General features: G+C 37.0%; 1 protein-coding gene across 3 annotated transcripts in view; it reads left to right on the forward strand.

Moving 5' to 3' along the window:
• RCL1 (RNA terminal phosphate cyclase like 1) overlaps positions 1-23,868 on the forward strand; it is an 85,486-nt gene that overhangs the window by 27,362 nt on the left and 34,256 nt on the right. For 2 of the 3 annotated variants that reach the window (XM_074282847.1, XM_074282846.1), the window contains exons 2-3: positions 16,984-17,055; positions 23,684-23,859. In XM_074282847.1, the coding sequence (XP_074138948.1) occupies positions 23,800-23,859 (60 nt within the window). In that variant the 5' untranslated portion in view covers positions 16,984-17,055; positions 23,684-23,799. Of the gene's footprint in view, positions 1-13,739; positions 13,759-16,983; positions 17,056-23,683; positions 23,860-23,868 lie in introns of those variants that run through there. The other variant, XM_074282848.1, reaches the window with a different exon arrangement.

A 23,868-nucleotide genomic window follows, 5' to 3' on the forward strand; every position in this document is an offset into this window, starting at 1 on the left:
GATGTGATGGCATCCAGCAATCTGCTGCTGTGATTTCAATTTGTGGTTTCAATCTGAAAGAACCTGTGAAGGTTGATTTAAGGTGTAGATGAAGGGGAAGTGTTATTACTGACCCTTTTCCAGCTCTTTCCCAAAAAAGTATTTAGAGTAGCATGTTGTTATTCAATCATTTCGGGCATATCCAATTTTTTGTGATCCCCTCCCCGCCTTGGGGATTTTCTTGCCAATGATATTGGAGGGCTTTTCTATTTCCTTCTCCAGGTCATTTTACAGATGAGAAAACTGAGGTAAAGAAGGTTAACTGACTTGATCAGGATCATACAGCTAGTAATATTTTAAGCTGGATTGGAATTCAGGTCTTTCTTACTCCAGACCTAATGCTCTCTCTAAGCTACCCATAAAGTAGCATAGACACGAATATTTCATTCAGAAATCCTCATTGGCTTCCTATGTTTATCAAAGTTTTATCTCTGGTTTGCCTGGCTGCTACAATATCATATCTTTGTATTTTTCACCTTTGTCTCATATTGGATACATTTCAAGTAATCACTCTTTGTTTTACCTTGACAAATGTTGTGTTGTCGCATCTCCATTTCTGTGCACAGACTTTGGTATTCCCTCCTAATTTCTTTCTCTTCAACACTTATGCCTTGTTTAGTTCCTACCCATTATTTGAGACTCAACCTAAATGCTATGAAAATCTTCTGATTCCTTTGTCAGTAATTATTCTGGTCTTTGGATTCATATTTATCTTTGAGTCTTACAACTTATTATCTCCTAAATTGTGAATTTCATAAGGAAAGAAACCTGGTTTAATTTAAAGTATATTTCCCCAGTCCCTACCATAGGGGTCCAGACACAGTTAACTCTTAAGTATTGGTTGAATGCTTCACAGGGAACCATAGATTCCTACAATTGGAAGAGACCTTCTTCTCTTTCAACCTCCCATCCAACAGAAGAATCCTTTCCAATGTATTCTTGGTAGTCAGTTAGTCTCTGAATATTCCCAGTGATCAAGGATCTGCTACCTCGTGAGATAATCCATTTCATTGTTGGCCAGTTCTTATTATAGAATCATAAAATCAGAAATTTGGAACTACAAGGGACCTTGGAAATCTTTTAGACTGACACTCTTGCTTTTCTCTAATATTTATTTGTTGTTGGTTTTTTCCCTTTTAAAAAAATGATTTTATTTTTTCAATTAACAAGCATTTTTTTCTTCTTAATTTCTCCCCCAACTCTCACTGGGGAAAAAAATCCTTTCCTATAAGTTAAGGAAAACAAATCTCTTTGTTGACCATGTCCACCATGAGGGGTCTCATTCTGTATACTGAGTCCATCATTTCTCTGTGGGGAATATTCTTCCATGTTTGGTATTTTGGAATCAGGATTGGTCAGAGATGTTTCAAATCTATTTATTTTTTACACACTTATTACAGATGAGAAAACTGAGGTCCAAGAGGATTGAGAGACTTAACAGGATTACATAAAAATCAGGCAGGATGCTGAGTTGAAAGCTTTGTTTCTGAAATTCTGAGACTTTGCTCCTGCTTTCTTCTCCTAGGGAATAAATAGTATGAGCCTAATATTTCTTCCTCTTAACAGTTCCTAAAATGCTTAAAGAAACAGTCAATATTGTTGTTCATTCATATCCAACTCTTTGTGAACCCATTTGGGGTTTTCTTGAGAAAGGTACTAGATCAGTTTCCGATTTCCTTCTCATTTTTGAGGAAACTGAGGCAAATAGGTTTAAATGACTTCCCTAGGGTCAAACAGCTAGTAACTGAAGGAAGACGAGTCTTCCTGACTCCAGGCTTGACATTCTATATTCACTGCACCACTAGCCCCAAGCCCATGTTGTACAGTGGATAGAATGCTGGCTATGGAGGGCCTTGCATTCAGATCCCTGCTTCCCCTCTCTCCCCTTTCTCTCCAAACTAAACTATATGCATTTAAACATTCTCTAAATGGCCTCAATTCATTTACTTTCTCTATGCTGGCCAAAAGAAAAAAAATCAGAGCATTGAACTTAAAGTTTGACAATTTTTATCCAAAAGAAAAGAATTGGGGATATTTATTCTGAAGACTAGAAGGTCTGGGATGAATTATTAGATAAACTATCCTCAAGCATTTGAAGAAATGTTACTCAGAAGAGGGATTAAATTTTTTTTTTCTTATCTCTCGAGGTCAGAAACGTATACTTTGGATGGATGTTGCATGAAGGCAGATCTTACCGTATTTCCTAGCCAATAGAATTGATTCAAAGGAAGAATGAGCTACCTGTGGAAGTGTAATGACTTCCCTGTTTCTGAATTGCTTCCATTATTGATGCTTGGAATGGTTGAATGCTGAAGTCTCTTCCACCTTTGAGATTCTTAATTGCTTCTACCTGTGACTTTTGTGAACTGGAATCGCCCATTTCTTCAGTGTGCTTTAGTATTTATCTATAAAATGGTCTTGGCAGCAACTTGTTGGACTTAAAACTAGATTGCTATAGAAGGTTCCTTCTGGCTCTGATAGATAGCATCATGACTTGCCAGCTTGTTCCTAAAAATCTCACTCTTAATATCTTGAGCAACTCGTGAGATTTTAGTTAACAGAAAGAATTTGGACTTGGAAGGAAGGGTTTACTTCTACTAATAGGAATTTTTGTGATTAGGATAATAATCAGTAATGGTTTACAGTTAAATTTTTTTTTGTTAATCTTTTTTTTATTTATTATTTATTTATTCGTTTTCAGCACTTAAAATATTTTGATTTCCATCTTTTTTCTCCCTTTCCCCTTTTCAGATGGCAGTCAATCTGATATGTTATACATGTACAATCATATTAAACATATGTCTGCATTAGTCATGCAATGAAAGAAGAATCGGAATGAAAGGGAAAAACTATAGGAAGGAAAAAAGCAACAAAAAAGTGAAATACATTCTTCGATCTGCATTTAGACTCCATAGTTCTTTCTCTAGATGTTTTTATTTACATTGTATTTAGAGGTTTGTTAGAGTGAAGTGCTTTACAATCTTGTGAGTTATCTACTGAAAATATTATTTTCCCCATTTTCTAGATGAGAAAACTGAGGCTTCTTTGAGTGACTTGCTCAGAGTCACATAGCTAGGAAGTGTGGGAAGGGGGATATGATATGGAACAACTCAGAATGCCTCCCAACTTGAGGATCTAGAGGGGGCCTACCATCCTCTTCTGTCGCTAAAGTGAGACTAATTCTTGTGTTCCCTATCTGACAAGGTTACTTTGTAAACATTAAAAGTACTGCAGAAATGTGAGCTGCTATTTCATGACATTCCTGGCCATAGGGAAGAATCGAAAAATATTTTTGGTGATATTTTACTGATAATGTGTTAGAACCTACAAAGATGGAATAGTTAACCTGGTGCTCTTCACCCTGGCTCCCTTGGCCACCCAGGCTAGGGAGCCAGGTTATTGAAGAGCGCCAGGTTATTGGAATAGTTGTATGATGAGGGAGAATGGGGAAAGAATGCTAAAGTTAGTCAGACCTGGCTTAGAAGGCTCAGTCTGACTTGTGCCAGCTTCCTAGAATGCCTGATATATAATAGGTGCTTAATAAATGCTTACTAATTGATATTGAAGACACTTTCCTTAAGTTCTCTCAGTAGATCAGAGGATTGTTCTCCTACTTGGCCAGGTCACAGAGCTATTAAGTATCTGAGGTCACACTTGAACTCAGGTCCTCCTGATTCCAGGGTCTGTGCTCTATTCACTATACCTAACTGTTGCTCCATTTTTTTTAAAATCAATTTTTTGGGATATTTTTTGGTTTTCTACATTATCAATATTTTTGGCTTTCCCATGTAACAAATAACATTTTTAAAGAAAGAAAAAAATCATCAAAATTGATTACTATGTAGAGGGAAGTCTAATTATATGTTCAAAGTATGTTTCAATTCTAATATTAAAATTAAAATAAAAGAATAACACTCTAATAATAATAAATTCTTTTCACTTTGGACCCAGGTCACCTGAGTCCAAAGGACAGTATTATTTCTGGACCACCATTTTGGCTCAGTAATAATTAGCTGTGGGGTCATTTCCATACCTCTTTTTTATTCATCTGATGATTGATCAATCTGTCTATCCATCCATCCAACTATCTATCTATATTTAAAACCAGGGCATCCCTGTTTTATATCACAGTATTCTGGGATATTGCCAGAGGATTGGACCAAGGAAAAATCAGACACAACCCTAGCAATAATGGACATTAATTCCCTTCTATCTGTAGATGATGCTTCACCCCTGTGGCAGGCCCACATTACTTACCATTGGCCGTGAAAGCCAACAGCTTTCCACCAAATGATGATTATTGGCTGCCCGCTCTATTTTTGTCTTCTTAAAGACAAATGCCAAGAATCCTAATTGGCCTGTTTTCATTCTGCTGTTGCTTGGAAGCTGTAAAATACTGTTCCAGAAAGAACCATATACTCTTCTCTTTCAAGGGAGAAAAATTCACAACAATGGCAACGTTAGACAGCTTTTTCTCCTGCTTTCCATTTTTTTGTCAGGAATACTAGGAAAGATTTTTCTTTCTTAAACAGGAGATGAGGAAAAGGAATATATAGGAAGCAGATGGATTGGGCTAGCTCCCAGGACAAAGCAGTAAATCGAATTCAAGTATCCACAAGTTTTTATTTTCTTAGTAAAACTGGGATTTAAAATGATCCTCTAAGGAGATTTTTATAGTATGTGTTTAGTAGAAATTCCCCAAGGAGAGAGAATGAAGGCAACATATTGGTTAACTCATAGTTTGATGGTTGCATTATTTTCAAAGAGGCAGTCAAGTGGATACTGGGATAGAGTACTGGTATGACCATGAGCAGGTTACTTCTGTAAATGAGGATAATAATAGCACCTACCTCCCGGAGCTGTTGTGAGGATCAAATGTGATAATAAGTATAAAGCATTTAGTACCTGACACAAAAGGGCATTTAGTAAATTTTTTTTCCCCTTTCTTCCATGGATATCTGAACAAGTTTCAAATATTTGTTATTTATTGTGTGCAAGGAACTACATATGTATATATGTATGTATATATATATATTTTTTTTAATAGCTTTTTATTTACAAGATATATGCATGGGTAATTTTTCATCATTAACAATTGCAAAACCTTTTGTTTCAGCTTTTCCCCTCCTCCCCCCCCCCCCGCCCCGCATAGCAGGTTGACCAATACATGTTAAATATGTTAAAGTATAATAAAGTATAAGCTAAATACAATATATGTATACATGTCCATACAGTTATTTTGCTGTACAAACAATATACAATTAACCTGTGAAAGAAATCAGAAATGCAGGCAGACAAAAATAGAGGGATTGGGAATTCTATGTTCATAGTCATCTCCCAGAGTTCTTTTGCTGGGTGTAGCTGGTTCAGTTCATTACTGCTCTATTGGAACTGATTTGGTTTATCTCATTGTTGAAGAGGGCCACGTTTATCAGAATTGATCGTCATACAGTATCATTGTTGAAGTGTATAATGATCTCCTGGTTCTGCTCATTTCACTCAGCATCAGTTCATGTAAGTCTCTCCAGGCCTTTCTGAAATCTTCCTGCTGGTCATTTCTTACAGAACAATAATATTCCATAAGATTCATATACCACAATTTATTCAGCCAATCTTCAATTGATGGGCATCCACGTAGTTTCCAGTTTCTGGCCATTACAAAGAGGGCTGCCACAAACATTTTTGCACATACAGGTTCCTTTCCCTTCTTTAAAATCTCTTTGAGATATAAGCCCAATAAAAACACTGCTGGCAAAGGGTATGCACAGTTTGATAACTTTTTGAGCATATGAACTATATATTTTTATCATGTTTAACATATATTGGAATCCTTGCCATCTGGGGAAGGGAGTGGGAGGAAGAGGGGAAAAATTAGAACACAAGATTTTGCAAGAGTCCATGTTGAAAAATTATCCATGCATATGTTTTGAAAATAAAAAGCTTTAATAAAATAAAATGTGAAGGAGCAATATTGACAAAAAGACTATAGGAAAACTTTTGGAAGAAGTTTGGAGCTTGAGAAGATTTCATGAAACAAATGATCCTTTAGTTAAATCTTCTTCTTTATTTATTTGGTTGTTTGTTTATTTTAGGTGAGGCTTTTGGGGTTAGGTGACTTACCCAGGATCACACATTTATTAAGTGTCTGAGACCTTATTTAAACTCATGTCCTTTTGATTCCAGGACAGTAAGGATTTGATTATCCATTGTGCCACCCATCTGTTCCCCTCTAGTTAAAAGTTTTAAAGAAAGAGAAGGGTGTCAGTAAATAGTGATGAGGAAGGAGTACATTCCAGACTTGGAATAGTGGCCCAGGACAAGATCAGGAGACAGACAGCCACTGGAGAGTAAGTGTGCAGTAGGAAATAATGTGAAATTAGCCCATAAAGGTTGGTTGGAACAGAACATGAAGAGTCTAAAATGAATGCTAGGATGTTTTTCTACTCTAAGCTGTAAAAAACCATTGAATGTGATTGGAGCAAAAGCATAATGTGGTCGTTCCTGTGAATCAGAAAGATTAGAAGGGATAGATTGGAAGCAGGGGGGCTAATAAAGTGGCTGCTGCAGTAGGCCAGATGAGAGGTGATGAGCATCTGGAGGATGTCTGTTTGTAGTGGGAGTGGAGAGCTAAATTCTGTGCTGTCATCCTTCTAGGCAAGACTTTGAACACTGCAAGACAGCAAGAGGCTATTGATTTCAGAAGATGTTTTGATGGTTCTGAGCCAGCCATTGCCCATCCTGCTGCCCCTTTGAAGGCTGATTACTGTCTTTGGGATAGAAGTAGAAAAGGAAGAATATGTACAACAGGGGCCTATTTCTGGAACAATTTGGGCCTGGGGCAGGTCACATTACATAAATACCACCCCCACCACATCCCACCCCATTTTATCTGTTCTTAGCCAGTGTTTTTCTGCTGGTAAAAGCAAGTTAAACCACATGCCTGGAGCTGCTTGGAAGGGTTACAGAATAGCACTGTCTAGCCTGGAGAGGGTGTATGTGGGTAGGAAGAAAGGGCATTGACCAAGTGACAAAGGAGATTTAATATTAACAATATATGTATATGAATGAGCTTTGGATCTTTTTATATTTAGCTTGAGATAGAAGAGAGTTTGTGATTTTAAAAAAAGATATGCTATTAAATTCCTAGCTTTCTTATTGGTTTGGATTCATTGGTGTGAGGAGCTCCCTGAGTAGTGAAGATTACAGTTTGACTTTCCTATGCCTTCTTATCTTAATCTCACTCTTGGTTCTCTCATCAATCTATTGATACACCCAAAGTTCTGGGGACCTTTCTGTAGATAACTTAATATTGATAAGCATCAGTGTGATTTGTGATTATTCTATGGCCTAAGTGATGCTCTTGTCACATGCTAAACCCACCTCTTTGTTCTGATCATTTAGTGTTCTGACACCCTTTCTATTGCCCATTTTTCACTGCCCATTTTACTTTGGGGAATACCTCTAGCCCCTTCTTAGAGGCTGGAGTATTAAACTCAAGCCAGTCAGTCAGCATCACTGAGAGAAAAGATGGGAGAAGTTTAGGGTCATTAAAAGCAGTGTGTCAGTTCCTAAATGTAATCCAGCCTCCTCTACTCCTGTGTACTTCTTGGCCCAGCTTATCCATGTGCAGAGACTGCTTAGGATAGGGGTTCCAAACCTGCAGCCCACAGAGTTCCCAGACGTCACTGCATAGATTACAGGGAGATCTATGAACTAAGATGGGGAGAAAAATCTTTATTTTTCACTAAGCTTGGTGTCCTTCATTATCCTGTGTATTGTATTCTGTACAATTAAAAATGTCATTCCGGCAGTGCGTTCATAGGTTTTATCATGTTGGCAAATTTGGGGGTCAGGATCGAGTAGGGAGTTCATGACACACAAGAATTTAAGAACTCTTGATTTAAGAGTGAGAGAGAGAATGTGTGTGTGTGTGTGTGTGTGTGTACAGCTGAATGGATTATCCATCTATTAGCATGCCATATACTGTCCAGTAGGTACCCTTCCTAAAATAATTACTTTTCATTACTGATAGCTGTTGTTAGTTAAGCATCACTCTCCTTTCCTCAATGAGTTTTATCCCTGTCTTACAATTTTTCTTTTCTCCCCAACTCTTGCCCTCATACCAGAGGACTTCAACAATAAATAGTGATTATCCCTTTACATCCTAACCACTCAGGTCCTCAGTCCCCCCACCACATACATACACACACACACACACACACACACACACACACACACACACACCATACACAATTCCTGTGAAGTATTCCTCCATTCCATCTCAGCCACACACAAAAATGGTCATACCCTTGATCTTGCTATCAACTACAGATGTATGATCTCTCTGTTGGAGAATTCAGAAATCCCATCATCCAACCATAATCTGTTGACTTTTCCTCTCTCCTTCTGCCTTCCCTTACATAACCCTACTCTTCACCACACCATCACCTCCAGTCCCTTGACTTTTCAAATTCTCTCCCAGGCCATCTTCCCTGCATTAACCAGACACTTCTCTTCTCATCACTCCTTGGTGAATCAGTTCAATTCTGTAGTGTCTTTTTCCCTTGAATCCTGTATCACATTGCCAGTTATATCCAGTCAAGCCTCAGCTTTGGATCACTCTCACCATTCACCTTTGCTCCCACACACATGATGCTCAAGACAAAAATCATGTAACAATTCTGATTGTACTCATTACAGATTTATATTATATATTCTTCACTGGCTTCTCACAGTAGGTACTCCTACTGCACTCACTTTTCAACTCACTCTCCACAGTGCCTTTGTTACACCTTTTCCTTTGTCAAACCTCCCACTATTCCTCCACACTTTCACTGAGAACCTTGCCTTATATATATATATATATATACACACACACACACACACACACACACATACATACATATATGCATGTATGTATATATATTTTTTATTAAAGCTTTTTATTTTCAAAACATTTTCAAAAGAGTGGATAGTTTTCAACATTTGCCCTTGCAAAATCTTGTATTCCAAATTTTTCTCCCTCTCTTCCTCCCACCCCTTCCCTAGATGACAAGTAATCTAATATATGTTAAACATGTGCAGTTCTTTTACACATATTTCCATAATTATCGTGCTGCGCAAGAAAAATCAGATCAAAAAGGGGGAAAAAAGATAAAAGAAAATAAAATGCAAGTGAACAACAACAAAAAGAGTGAAAATGCTATTTTGTGATCCATACTCAGTTTCCACAGTCCTTTCTCTGGGTACAAATTGCCTTACATTTTTATAGAAAAAAAATTAGAGGTCATTCTCTGTGAACTTCCTTGTCTATCATTCAGGTGCCTTTTACATGTCTTTCTTCTTTTATCCCTCTCTCATATGATGAAGTGGCCTTTATTAAGACCAACTCCTCGACTTTTGAAGTGAACCCACTCTATCATCTCCTCCAACAGACTGCTTCCTCTGTCATCCTCACTCTTTCATTAATTTTCAATCTTTCTTTATTGGTTCATTTCCTACCACCTACACACATACCCATGTCTCCCCTGTCCTGGAAAAAAACCTTTCCTATATTATTCCATCCCTACAATCATTCTCTATCTCTTCTGCCCTTTGTAGCCAAAATCAAATAGACTGTTTACAAATGTATCTCTTTTTCTCTCCTCTCACTCTCTTCCTAATTCTTTATCTTTCCACCAAAACTGTTCTCTCCAGAGTTACTAATTGTCTTTTAGTTGCCAAATCCAATGGCTTTTAAAATTTTTTTCTCTCTGCTTGACTTCTTTAACAGCCTTTGAAACAGTCGATCATGCTCTCTTCCTTGATACTTCTCTCAGTTTTTGGGACACTGCCTGCCTGGTTCATCTTACCTTTCTACCTTTCTGCTCTCTTTTATTGGATCTTCCTCCATATTATGTCCTCTAATTCCAGATGTTCCTTGGGATTCTGTCATCTTTTCTCTCTATACTGCTTGTGATCTCATCAGCTCCTATGGATTTACTTGTCTAAATTTTTATTTAATTAAATAAATTAAATCATTTTATTTTTTAAAATTATTAATCAATAATCAATATGCAATGATGCTCCAGTCTATCCTGTTCCAATCTCACATCTCCCACTGGCTTTCAGATGTCTTGAAGTGGACATCTTAAATTCAGGATGTAGAAAATTGAATCCTCCCTAAGCCCACTCCACCTTATACTTATCCTATTACTATAGAAGGCAACATCATCTCCCAGTTTCCCAGGCTCACATCCTAGTAAGAATCATCTGGACTCCTCACTCTCTTTCATACTCCATAGCCAAGCTGTTGCCAGTTTGATTTCACCTTTGGAACATTTCCAGAATATGCCTTTTTTCCTCCATTTCTCCATTCAGCCGCTAAAGGGGTTTTCCTAAAATACAAATCCAACCAAGTCACCCCTGCTACTTAATAAATCCCATTGGATTCCTGTCCACTTTAGGAGCAAATATAAAATACTCCTACCTTTTCAGTCTTCTTATAGCTTACTCTTCTACATTTACTCCTCAGTTCATTGACCCTAGGCTCTTTCTTGGCTGTCCCAAAACAAGACACTCATCTCAGCTCTGGACATTCTTTCTGGCTCTTTCTCATTCATGGAACATTTCCCCCTCCCCCTCCCACCCTTTCTCTGCTGGCTGACTTGCCTGGCTTCCTTTAATTTCCAAATAACACTCCATATTCTACAGGAACACTTTCTCAATCCCTTTTAATTCTAGCACTTTTCCCTCTACTAATTAATTTCTATTTATCCTGTATATAACTTTACATATAATGTTTGTGTGTTGTCTCCATCATTAGATTGTAAGCTCCCTGAGGGCAGGGACTCTCTTTTATCATTCTTTGTCCCCAGAACTTAGTACAGTGCCTGGTACATAGTAGATGCTTAATAAATATTCTCTACCCTAAGAGATTATCTCAACTCATTATATTGCACTTTAACTGAATAAAATTAATTCTCCTGATCTCCAAGACTCTTAGGGATTAGTGTTGGGAAAACTTCATCTCCTGACAGTTAATGGAAGGAGCAAAGGGACAATTATGCTCCTAGGAGTGTGTAGACCAAAGCCTATCTAGCAGTATAAATTAAGTTGTAAATAATGATTATTCCTGGGGGGGAGGAGGAGAGATTCGTTGTGATTCTTGTCCTGGAGTTCCATGTGTTCTTAATCTGTTCTAGGCTCCAGCCAGTTCTGCCAGCAGCCTTTGCCAGGATGGCCAGAATTTCCTCCCAGAGCCTGATAGGTTAGTCCCGAGTTGAAGGCTGCTCCTTGAGGATAGAGGCCCGAGTTTCTCCCATTTGTAGCTCATCCTTCTCCTTAAATACAGCTCATATGAGGGCAAAAGCAGTGACTTCTCTAAACTTTGTATTTCCTGGGTGTTCGGCACATGTTCTGCATGCATCAGGTCTTTAATAAAAGGATTGAATTGAAGTGTGTAGAGGAAGAATTGTCTTTTCTGTCACAAGTGGAGCTCATGACAGTTTGAATGAGGAGGAAGAGAAACTTCAGGTAGAAATCAAGACTTCTGGCAAAAATAGATTAAAAGAGAGAAGGAACCTTAGAATATATCTAGTTTAAAGCTTCTTAAACCGAGGGCTCCAACCCCAGGTTGGGATCATGTAACCAAATGTGGGGGTCACAAAATTTGGCAGTAAGTGAAAGGTATCAGATACTCTGCCAAGATCTAATTCTTTACGTAAAAATAAACAAGTACATCTAGATCATAAGTATACAAATGTGCTTTCATCTTTAATAGATGGTAAAATTAAATGTATATCAAAATTGTTTTAAAATAAATTTCTTTATGATTTATTATCAGTAAATGTTTGATTTGTATGCTTATTTTACATTCTTATATATCCAAGGTTATGTAAAAATTTCTCAGGAGAAAAGGGGTTGTGAGTGGTAAAAATTTAAGAAGTCTTGATCTAGATGACCCTTTTGTTTTATAGATGTAAAAACTGAGGCCATTGGGGGCAGCTAGGTGGCGCAGTGGATAGAGCACCAGCCTTGAATTCAGGAGGACCCGAGTTCAAATGTGGTCTCAGACACTTAACACTTCCTAGCTGTGTGACCCTGGGCAAGTCACTTAACCCCAGCCTCTGGGGGGGGGGGGGGAACTGAGGCCATCGAGAAGGATGCCATCCCTAAAGACACACAGATAGCAAAGTGATTGGAGTTTTTTCAGCTTTTAGACTCCAATTCAACTGTGTTTTTTACCCCCAGCACCTCTCTGCCTCTCATTTGACTTAAACCTAACTCTCTTAACTAGAGTTATGCTAGAAGCAGCTCTTATCTTGGGAAAGCCAGTTGTGAAATTTTTAGTGTAAGCATTTATATGCACCTTCTTACATATATCTTATAGACACATTATATACTCATTTACATATATTTTACATACACCATTTAATACACATATTAAGGTGAACTTTACAAATCAAGATTTTATTATTTTGTTTATTATGTAGTCTTAAGAAAATGATGGAGAAAATGTTGATCATAGAAATTAAAATTAAGAACTTATCCTGCCTACATTTTTCTTTCTCTTCTGGTTGTTAAATTTTACCAACACACCGATGTTAAAAACCCTTCACTTCCTTACTTTGTTGCACTTTTCTCCATTGACAGTGAGAATAATTCTTCCACTTTACCCTTTAAATAAATACATTTCTTTTTTTCTGTTACCCATATTTCCCAGAGTATTCCTCCTCTACCTCTGTTAGGCAGCCATTCTTTCTAAGAAAAGAGTTCTGAAAAAGGGAGAGAAGGGGAAAAAAAGTTCAGCAAAACTAGCCAATATAAGAGAAAACTACTTTTAGGCTGCCATACACATCATCTCCTACTTCTGCAAAAAGCTGGGTAGAAAATATCTCTTCTTGTGGCCAAGTTTGGCCATTATAATTTTGCAATTCTGTTTTTATCATCTTTATTGTTATATTTATATTACTTTAGCTTTTGTGTATATTGTTTTCCTAGCTCTAATTACTAAATTTCCCATCACTTTTCTATCACTTACTAAATTTTTTATACTCACTCTAAGTTTTAATTTAGAATAATAGTTGCTTAATAAATGTTAGCTATTTTCTACTATATTTCCAGATTTTTTACTTTTTTTTTTTTTTTTGGCATGGTGTCAAGGAGAGGAAGGGGAATGTGTGATACATTATATGAGGAAAATAACAGAAAAAGTGATTTTAAAAGATTGCCAGACTAAGGGATTCAGTCATGGGGTCTGGTGTCAGCTCTCTTATTAACTAGATATTTGGTCTTGAATAAGCAAACTTCATCTCTCTGGCTTTTCCTTATCAAATGAGGCAATTAGATGAGATAACACTGTTGGTCCTTTCTAGCACTAAAAATCCATGAGTCTGCCATAAAATTAGAAAAAGCTCAATGCCATGGATTCCTTCATGGAAGAGTTATTTCATCTTCATTCCTTGAAGAATACCAATGACATCTGGAAAGTGATATCTTGACTTACTAGTGAATTGGGCTTAAATGAGGCAGGGCTGTGCAAAGTCATCAGTCTCACTTTCTCCTTCAGTCATTTGGAGGATGGGATGGAGAAGATTATTGCTATAGACAAGGAGCCATTCGTTTTCTGGCTTGGTCTCCCTCTTTTTTGGGGGGGGGGTTGGAGAAGGAAGAGAAGCCATGAACTTGGTTCATCTTTTTGTTTGGAAAAATTCCTCTGTTGCCACATGTTCCATTGAGGTGAGACAATAATTTGCTGCTGAAATTAATTCATTAGGGATCTCTGTAACTTTGGGAGCTTTCTCCACCCATCCAGATGACCACTCTGTGGTTTTAGATAGCCTTTTTAAAAAAGTTCAATTGATGCCTTTTGTTTTTACATTAACTATGTTTTTCATTGTGTTCCTCAACCCTTCCCTAAAAATTATCCCTTATAATAAAAAATTTTAAAAGGGAGGGGTCTATTTCAGTAAAACTATCTAAAACATTGGGGAAAAGTCTGACAGTGTTGACAGTCCGCAGTGTTCCACACCCATTATCCCCCACATTTTTAGAGAATTAGGGCAGGAGAAGGTGATTTCATATCTTTTCTAGGGCCAGCCTAAGTCATTATAATATTGCAGCTTTATAATATTTTATTTTAATCTTTTCTGTTTGTATTATAGTCACAGGCTTTTCCTAGTTCTGCTTACTTTATTACACATCAGTTCATATAGTATGTCTTTCCATGCTTTTGTGTTCATCATTCATCATTTTTTATAGCCAAGTGATATTCCATTATAACTTTTTATATACAAAACATATGCATGGGTAATTTTTCAACATTGACCCTTGCAAAAATTTCTGTTTCAACTTTTCCCTTCCTTCCCTTCCCGCCCCCCCTCAGGGCAGATAATCCCATACATGTTAAATACAATATATGTGTACATATTTATACTGTTATCTTGCTGCACAAGAAAGAACAGATTTAGAAAAAAAGGTAAAAATAGCCTGAGAAGAGAAAACAAAAGTGCAAGCAAACAATAACAGAAAGAGTAGAAATGCTATGTTGTGGTCCATACTCATCTCCCAGTGTTCCTTCTCTGGGTGTAGCTGGTTCTGTTCATTACTGCTTTATTGGAACTGATTTGGTTCATCTCATTGTTGAAGAGAGCCATGTCCATCAGAATATATCTTCATACAGTATTGTTGTTGAAGTGTATATTGATCTCCTGGTTCTGCTCATTTCACTCAGCATCAGTTCGTGTAAGTCTCTCCAAGCCTCTCTGTATTCATCCTGCTGGTCATTCCTTCAGAACAATAATATCCCATAATATTCATATACCACACTTTATTCAGCCGTTCTCCAATTGATGGACATCCCTTTAATTTCCAGTTTCTGGCCACTATGAAAAGGGCTGCCACAAACATTTTTGTACATACGGGTCCCTTTCCCTTCTTTAATAAAGAGATTGGTTTTTGAGAATTCATAGGATCATAGATTTTGGGATCAAGTAACTATTTGAAGGTCTTTGGACGTTTAGAGGCCATTTAGTTTGGATGATTTGACTGACCATTTGATTGATAAGGAAACTGAGATCTAGTGAAATTAAGTGAATTGGCAGCTAAGAAAATTCTTTCCCTCTCTGGCCCAATCTAATGATGAACAGGTGAGCTTTTCTCAATTTATCTAAACTTTCTTTGCAAAAGATAGAATGTCCATTGCCCTGTTTATGTCCTACTCAAAGCCTTTCCACTTTAAGAGAGGATCTTGCCTGAGCTCATGCTTTCCTGACATTGTTTTTGAGAGTATTGGTGAGGTTTTGGAGGAGGACTTTGGGTAAGGAAGATAACTTCTGTGATGATTAGTTGGAGGTATGATATGTGAGTGGAATAAAATGTTATGGCTGTAAGAAATGGGAAAGGGATGGTTTGAGAGAAACCTCAAAGATTCATGTGCACTGATGCAGAGTAGAATCAACAATTTATACAAACAGCAACATTGCAAAACTCAACAATTTTGAAAGACTTAATTCTCATCAGAGCAAATGAATTTCTAAGAGGAAGTATTGCTGCTCTTCTTAGTCAGATTGGTTCAGAATTCGTTTAAGTCTGCCAGGAACTGTGCTAAGCTCTGAGTAGGTATAAAGGCAAAAACACTTTGCTCTCAAGGAGTTCATGTTAAGCAACTATGTACATACGAAATATTTGAATGAATGGAAGTAATCTCAGAGGAAATACATTGTGGTGAGAAAGGCAGAAAAAGGGTCAGGGAGAGACTAGGAAAGGCTTCTTTACTTTGTTTTTGTTTTTGTTTTCCCTGAGGCTGGGGTTAAGTGACTTGCCCAGAGTCACACAGGTAGGAAGTCTGAGACCAGATTTGAATTCGGGTCCTACTGTATTCAAGACTGGTGGTCTACCTACTGCACCACCTAGCTGCCCCGGAAAGGCTTCTTTAAAAAAAAAAAAATATATATATATATATATATATATAGCTTTTTATTTTCAAAATATATGCAGAGATAGTTTTCAACATTCATCCTTGTAAAACCTTGTGTTTCAAATTTTTCTCCCCCTCCCCTAGACAGCAAGCTAGTTATGAATTGAGGGATTCATTCCCAGAATTGGTCACTTAAGTGGTAAATACTTGTAGGTGAGTCAATGAAGATTCATCCTCCTTTAGAAAATCATAAAATCATAGGGTTTTTTTAAGAAAACTAATTGCTTGATGTTTCTAATGAGACCATACATTTATATCCTAGCAACTGTTTTCCATCTTCTAAGTGCTTTTAGGCACCTAAATTTTTCTGTGGGGCTCCCCTTTGAGGATGAGGTTTAATGAAAACAAACAGCATTTCTTCTCAAGCTTGCAGAGCTTGGATCAGAAATTCAGTTTCCAAAAATGCTGATCTTCCTAGGAGACTGTTGTTCATCACATGTTTAAAAGGATCATAGAGATCATTTGGCACAATGATTTCCATTGTAGAGTTGAGTGGTTTGCTCAAAATCACACAGCTATCAATTGATTAAAATTAATTTTAAAATGAAAATTAATCTTTAAAAAGCAATTCAATGTTTGGGAAAAGGGAAAGGAGTAAGTATTTTTAGAGCACCTGCTAAGTGCTTTACAAATAATATCTCATTTGTTCCTTACAACAACCCTGGGAGGTAGACACTATTAGTATCTTACAAAAGAGCAAACTGATTCAAACAGAGATTAAGTATTTGCCCAATTCTATAGCTATTACGTATCTGAGGTCATATTTGAACTCGCATTTTTCTGACCTCCAAATCCAGCATTCCATCTACTATATCATCTGACTGCCTTTATTTTTTTTTTTTCAATCTTTAGAACCTAGCATGGTATTTGGCATACAGTAGGTTTTAAAATAAATTTTCAAGGAATAATAGTACACTTAATGCTTATATTAAATTAATATTCAGTAAATAAGTTTTTCATTTTCTTTTTTTGCCTTTTTCTTACAGATTTTGAAGCCAGTTTTGTACGGCTTTTAGATAAAATAACCAATGGCTCTCGAATTGAAATAAATCAAACAGGTAAGTTGGAGCTTTCCTTTTCTTTCCTATCATTTTAGGTATCTCCCACAAGTAATCTGCTCTAGTGGAAGATAGACATTCTCTCTCATCTGACAATCAGTTGATTAGACTAAGTGGCCTGAAATTGCCTGGAAGAAGCTAAGAGGACTATGAAAATCCCATATCAAAAACAAATCCTTTTCCTTTGTACATAGAAGCACAAATAATGGAATTTTCCAGCTCTTCAGCTGCTTTTAAGAAAACAAATTCATATTTTAAAGGCTATGACATGGTTGGAGAACTGTCAGTTTTTCATGGACTCAGGATCTTCATTCTGCCCTGCCTTGTTTTAAACAGGCTTCTAGCCAGCATAAGTAGCTTCCATGCCCTATGTTCATTCCATTGGTGATTCAGTATAGTCAGGAAACTTTTTACATTTATCTTTTCTTCTCATGTCTTTTGCTTAAACTAAGAAGGTACTGATTTGGTTGAGAATAGGCTATTAATTTTTTTGGAGAACATCCTTCTTCCAAGAGTGGAAATATTCATTGATATGATCTAATTAAACTGTATACCTTTGTATAATCTACCAGTCCTATTAAGCAGACATTTGAAGCATTGTCTGTGTGTTAGACATTAGGGATTCAGGGGGAGATAAAAGAAAACAGTTCTGTCTTCAAGAAGCTTACATTCTCCTGAGAGCTATTATCCTGTACACAAATAAATTGAGAGTATATGCAGAGTAATTGAACACAACTTCCAGAATGAAAATGTGTTAATAGCAATGGCTTGGAGGATTTGGAAAGGCACCTGAGCAATGTATATATGAATAAATGAATGATTGAAAAAAATTTTTATTAAGCACTATGTACAAAGTGCCAGGTTAAGCAAATTGGAGAAACAAATAGAAAAATAATAACAGCATCAGTTCTCAAAGAGCTCACCTTCTGATGAAGGGAACAGCACATTTATAGGTTTCAGTTTTCAGACAGATAGAAAAGTCCTTTGGTCCTTAGGGAGGTGCAATAGCAAAACAGATGATTATTTCCACAGATAAAATCACATCTTTTTCTGATGTTGAAATATTTGACAGAGCCCAGCCCTTTGGGCACAAAAATGTGTGTGCTTGTGTGTGTGTGTATGTGTGTGTGATCAGTCTCTCCAGCACTTAGCACAGTTCCTGGCTCATAGTAGGTGCTCAGTAAATGCTAGCTTCCTCCCCTTCTCCCCTGCAATGATTAAAAGGTACATGATTTTATTATTGTGGGTACTCCAGTACCTCATTTGGTATTCTACTCTCCCTCTCAAAACCCTGGCGTACTTTAGTTTTTGTGAGTTACTATGGCAAAAATTAAACAAAACAAAAAACTTCACTGCTCCTTTATCTGGTTAGGAACTTTTAAGACTAAGCAGATGGTCCTTAAGAGTTCCTGTGGCCAAAAATCTTGTTTCTCTGGGACCAACCTGCTGAGGAGCCTCTCTGAACTTAACTAGACTGGTCCTGGGATGATTCTTCAGAGTCCATACTAGGCCCATATTTAAAGTCTTTACTGTTGTTGGTCTGTCATGTCTGACTCTTCATGACTCCATTAGGGGTTTTCTTGGCAGAGATCCTGGAGTGGTTTGCCATTTCATTCTCCAACTCATTTTACAGATAAGAAAACTGAGGCATGCAGGATTAAGCGATCTGCCTGTTGTCACACAGCTAGAGACTATTTGAAATCAGAAAGATGCCACTGTGCTACCTAGCTGCCCCCCAAATTTTGTAGAGCCTGCCATTTCTCAATTCTGCTGGCAGAACCTTCAAAGAGCCACGTAGCATGCATTTATCCTCTGTTTTTGAGAAGACTGAAGCTGCTGAATCTCATGAGTTGGGGAGTTCTGAGTTGGGCTAATGTTGTTTAGGGATCAACACTAAATTTAACAGCAATATGATGATCCCCCAGGAGTACAGGCATAGGGTTTCAAGGCTACTTAAGGAGGAATCAAGCATCCCAGGTTGGCTCCCCTATTGATCGGTCATGCTGTTGACTACCTTTGTACTTCCCACCTGGAGGAAATGGAAAACTCAGTCTCTAAAGGGGGGAAAAGGTCTTATCTCTTCCTTTGGGGAAGGATAATTGGTTGCTTTATTAGATCTGGGTTTCCCATCTATGTGGGCATTCTTTCCAGTAGTGCATTTGACAAAAGATATATATCTTCTAATCTTTTTTTTTTTTTTTTTTTTTGGCCTGTATCTTTTCTAAACTGTCTGTATATATCCAATCAAATGATAGCTTGATATCACCAAAATGGATACTTTTGTGGAAAGAGAGAAATTGCCTATTCTTATTTTTTCTTTAATTTTTCTTCCACTTAATAGTATTTTATTTTTTCAAAGTACATATAAAGATAGTTTACAACATTCATTTTTCTTTCTTCCTTTTTTTTTTTTTTTTTTTTTTTTTTTTTTTGGCTGAGACAATTGGGGTTAAGTATCTTGCCCAGGTTCTCACAGCTAGGAAGTGTTAAGTGTCTGAGACCAGATTTTACATCAGTTCATCCTGACTTCAGAGCTGGTGCTCTATCCACTGTGCCACCTAGCTGCCCCCAACATTTGTTTTTTCTTAATATTTTGAGTTCCAAATTTCTCTCTTCCCCATCTTCCCCTTCCCCTCCCCAAGACAACAAGCAATCTGATAAAGGTTATGCATGGACAATCATATTAAATGTTTTCACATTAATCATGTTGTGAAAGGAAATCAGAACAAAGGAGAAACACTACAAAAAAGAAAAAAACAAAAAAGTGAAAATAATTTGCTTCAGTCTGCATTCAGACTTTCTTTCTCTGGGTGTGGTTAGCATTTTCCCATCATGAGTCTTTTGGATTTATCTTGGATCATTGTATTGCTGAGAAGAACTAAGTCTGTCATAGTTGATCATTGTATAGTATTGCTATTCCTGTATACAATGTTTTCCTAGTTCTGCTCACTTTAGTCAGCATCAGTTCATATAAGTCTTTCCAGCTTTTTTCTACTTCTCATTTCTTATAATACAGTAGTATTCTATCACATTCATATAAACAATTTGTTCAGCTTTTCACCAATTGATGAGCATTCCCTCAGTTTCCAATTCATTGCCACCACAGAAAGATTGCTGTAAATATTTTTGTATATGTGCTTTTTTTTTTAATGATATCTGGAATACAGACTTTGAGAAATAAGTAACATTAAAAAAATATTCTTGCCTAAAATTTGGAAACATAAACATTCCTTTCTTTTCCTTATTTTTCAACATAGCAAAATTTAACCTGGCCTCTCAGAAAGAATAGGTAGCAAGTGATGTCAGCATCTCATTTTGTAGTGGGAAGAGGCCATCTGGTGATCGTTTTGGATATTGCTTCTAGAAGCTTTTCAATGTCATGTTGCATTTCCCAAGTATAAGCACTGGTAGATCCTTCTTTGTCTCCCCAGGGATTAGAATGAAATTAAGCTAAAGGCCAAGTGGTACCTGTGGCTCCCAGTGGTCCATCTCATGCATGCGATTTTTCTCCTTTTTTATTATGATTTATTCTGTATTAACAATTCAAATAATAAAGCTAAGTAAAAAGCATTTTCCTATACAAATTAGAGTATGAAAAGATAGATGCAATAGCAAAAATCTGTTACATCTGGGATATCTAGGTGGCACAATGGGATAGAGTATTGTGTATGAAATCAGAGTGACTCATCTTCCTGAATTCATATCTGGCAGTTGTGTGACCCTGACCAAGTCACTTAACCCTTTTGCCTCAGTTTTGCTCATCTGTAAAATGAGCTGAAGATGGAAATGACAAACCATTCCGATATCTTTGGCAAGAAAGCTCCAAATGGGGTCATGAACAACAAATTACATGCTGTTTGCATTTCCTCTTCTGTATATAATAAATTCAAATAATACTCAGGACTGCCTTGCTCCTGTTTACTTTCTTTCTTTCTTTCTTTTTTTTTTTTTCTGTGCATTTTAAAAACTATGCTTTAATAACCAACTTTTATTTCTTCTCTTTCTTTTTGTCAGCCCTTTTATCAGTCCCCTTTCTCTTCCAAGTCTCCCCCTTCCCTCCTGTGGGTAGGAAAAAATCCTCAATAAAACCCTTGTAACAATTTTCATATTCACTTCATGAACTCTAATGCACTTACTCTTCTTAATTAGCTCTGTTTTGATGTCTCTATGACTTACCCTTTCCAGTTAGACTGGAAACTCTTTGAGGGCAGGACTTTAGGGTTTTAAGGTTAGAATTGAAATGGACCTTAGAGATCATGGGGTCCATTTTAATTCTATTTACTCTTCCTAATTATCACTAACTGTGTTTTTATGTCTCTATTTGAAACAAGTTCTTGAGTCTGGAGCCAGTGTTTCTTCCCTGTATCAGGCTGCCTCCTTATTTAGTTTGACAGCCTTCCTAATAATATTTTCTCTGCCTTATCCCCATCTGCCCTCCCCTGGCCAGTATCAAGGACATTTCTTATAGTAGACACTCAGTGAAGGAGAATTCTTTCTCAGTAAATCCTTCCTTTTCCTTTCCCCTTTTTTCTTTATCTCTTTGAGGTACAAATGGCTTATGCAATTATACCTTTGTGATGACCTGTTTTCTGTGGCAAGATTGACAGCTAAGTGGGTGGGGGTTTGAGAAGGTCACTAGCCAAAGGAGAACCACAGTCACAAAATCTGAAATAATGGATGTGCCAAGTGGGGAAGAGGGAAGCTCGGCTGCTATCTGTCTCATACTCTGGCATGACTCCAGGGATGCAGGTGGCTTGAAGAGAAACTTGGTATCAGTACTCTGTATTAAATTTCAGGGAGGGTTTGATCCTCATCCTCAGAGCTTGATAGAAATGAGTCATTTTTTGGACTGAGATGTAACCTGGAATGAGCTCTGAGCTTGAAGTCAAGGGGTCTAGTTCTGACACTGGCTATGTGCTCTGAGCCTGTTGCTTCATCTGTAAAATGTAGTTTACAAAGTGCTGTTCCTGCCAGACCTCGGAATAGGGAACATTAAAGTATTATTCTCATTTTTCAGACTTGCCAAAAGTCACAAAGTTAATACATGAAAGTGTTGGACCTAAACCCAGTCTTCTGGCTCTAAGTGAAATGCTTTTTTTCCCTGAATAAACTTTGATGTTTCTATAATTCTAAGACTCAGTGTCCCCTTCTGTAAAATGGAATTAATAATACTTGTGTTGCCTATATCTTTTTTTCCCTTTTAAAAAATATTTATTTATTACTAAAGCTTTTTATTTTTCAAAACATTAATGGACAATTCTTCAACATTAGCCCTTGCAGAACTTTGTGTTCCAATTTCCCCCATGCCCTCTTCTAGATGGCAAGTAGCCCAATATATGTTAAATATGGTAGAAATACATGTTAAATCCAGTATACACCTACATATTTATATAATTATCATGCTGCACAAAAACAAAATCAAGTCAAACCAGTTTAAAAAAAAAAAAAAAGCAAAATAAAATGCAAGCAAACAACAAAAAGAGTGAAAATGCTATGTTGTGAACCACACTCAGTTCCCACAGAACTCCGTCTGGGGATAGATGGCTCTCTCCATCACAAGACTATTGGAACTAGTCTGAATCATCTCATTGTTGAAGAGAGCCACCCACATCCATCAGAATTGGGCATCATATAGTATTGTTGTTGAAGTATACAACAATCTCCTGGTCCTGCTCATTTCACTCAGCATCAGTTCATGTAAGTCTCTCCAGGCCTCTCTGAAATCATCCTGCTGGTCGTTTCTTACAGAACAATAATATTCCATAATATTCATATACCACAATTCAGCCATTCTCCAATTGATGGGCATCCACTCAGTTTCCAGTTTCTTGCCACTACAAAAAGGGCTGTCACAAACTTTTTTTGTGCTTCCTGTTTCATAGGGTTTCTTGGTTTTTGTATTTGTTTTTAGCTTTTTAAATCCAGTTTTGTAGCTGAGGAAACTGAGGCTTTGTAATCACTAAATTACTGTATAAATGTGAATTGCTGTTGTTGGGTGAATTACTTTTAAAAGCATTTATTAAACTCTTAACTCTGAACAGAATACTGAAGCTACAAATAAAAAGACAAGATAGCTATTAATGAACTTTTATTGTAATAGGGGGAGATAACATGTTTTATTTGTCACAATTGGCAGATTTAGAGCCAGAAGGGAGTTTAGAGATTATTTAGCTTACCTAAAACTACATGCCCAAGGCCACCCAGGGACTAAGTAGCAAAGCTGGCAAAACCCAGCTTCTTTGAGTTTAGAGCATCCTCTTTATTTTTATAATTAGGTTTTTTCCCTGGATTTATTGCCTTCTTTTGGTATTATATGGAAAATACTTTTTATTTTTAGAATTTTAATAATAGTTTTTTAATTTTTCAAAATACATGCAAAAATAGTTTTCAACATTTACCCTTGCCAAAACCCTTTGTTTCAAATTTTTTTCCTTCCCTCTCTCCACCCCCTTATCCAAGTAATCAAATATAGACTAAACATGTACAATTTTTCTAAACATAGGAAAACACTTTTAAAGCTGTCAAATACATTATGAGTGTGAGTTGTTATTATTCTTCCTTTCCTCTGCAACCTAAGGCTGATGTTTGACTTTACTCACCATTTCTCTCTCTCTCTTTCTGCTTTCAGGAACTACCTTATATTACCAGCCTGGGCTCCTGTATGGTGGGTCAGTGGAACATGACTGCAGTGCCCATCGGAGTATTGGGTATTACCTGGAAAGTCTCCTTTGCCTGGCCCCCTTTATGAAGCACCCACTAAAAGCAGTTCTCCGAGGCATAACCAATGACCAGGTTGACCCTTCAGTAAGTATC

Source organism: Sminthopsis crassicaudata, chromosome 1 (genome assembly GCF_048593235.1).
Source record: "Sminthopsis crassicaudata isolate SCR6 chromosome 1, ASM4859323v1, whole genome shotgun sequence".
Lineage (NCBI taxonomy): Eukaryota > Metazoa > Chordata > Mammalia > Dasyuromorphia > Dasyuridae > Sminthopsis > Sminthopsis crassicaudata.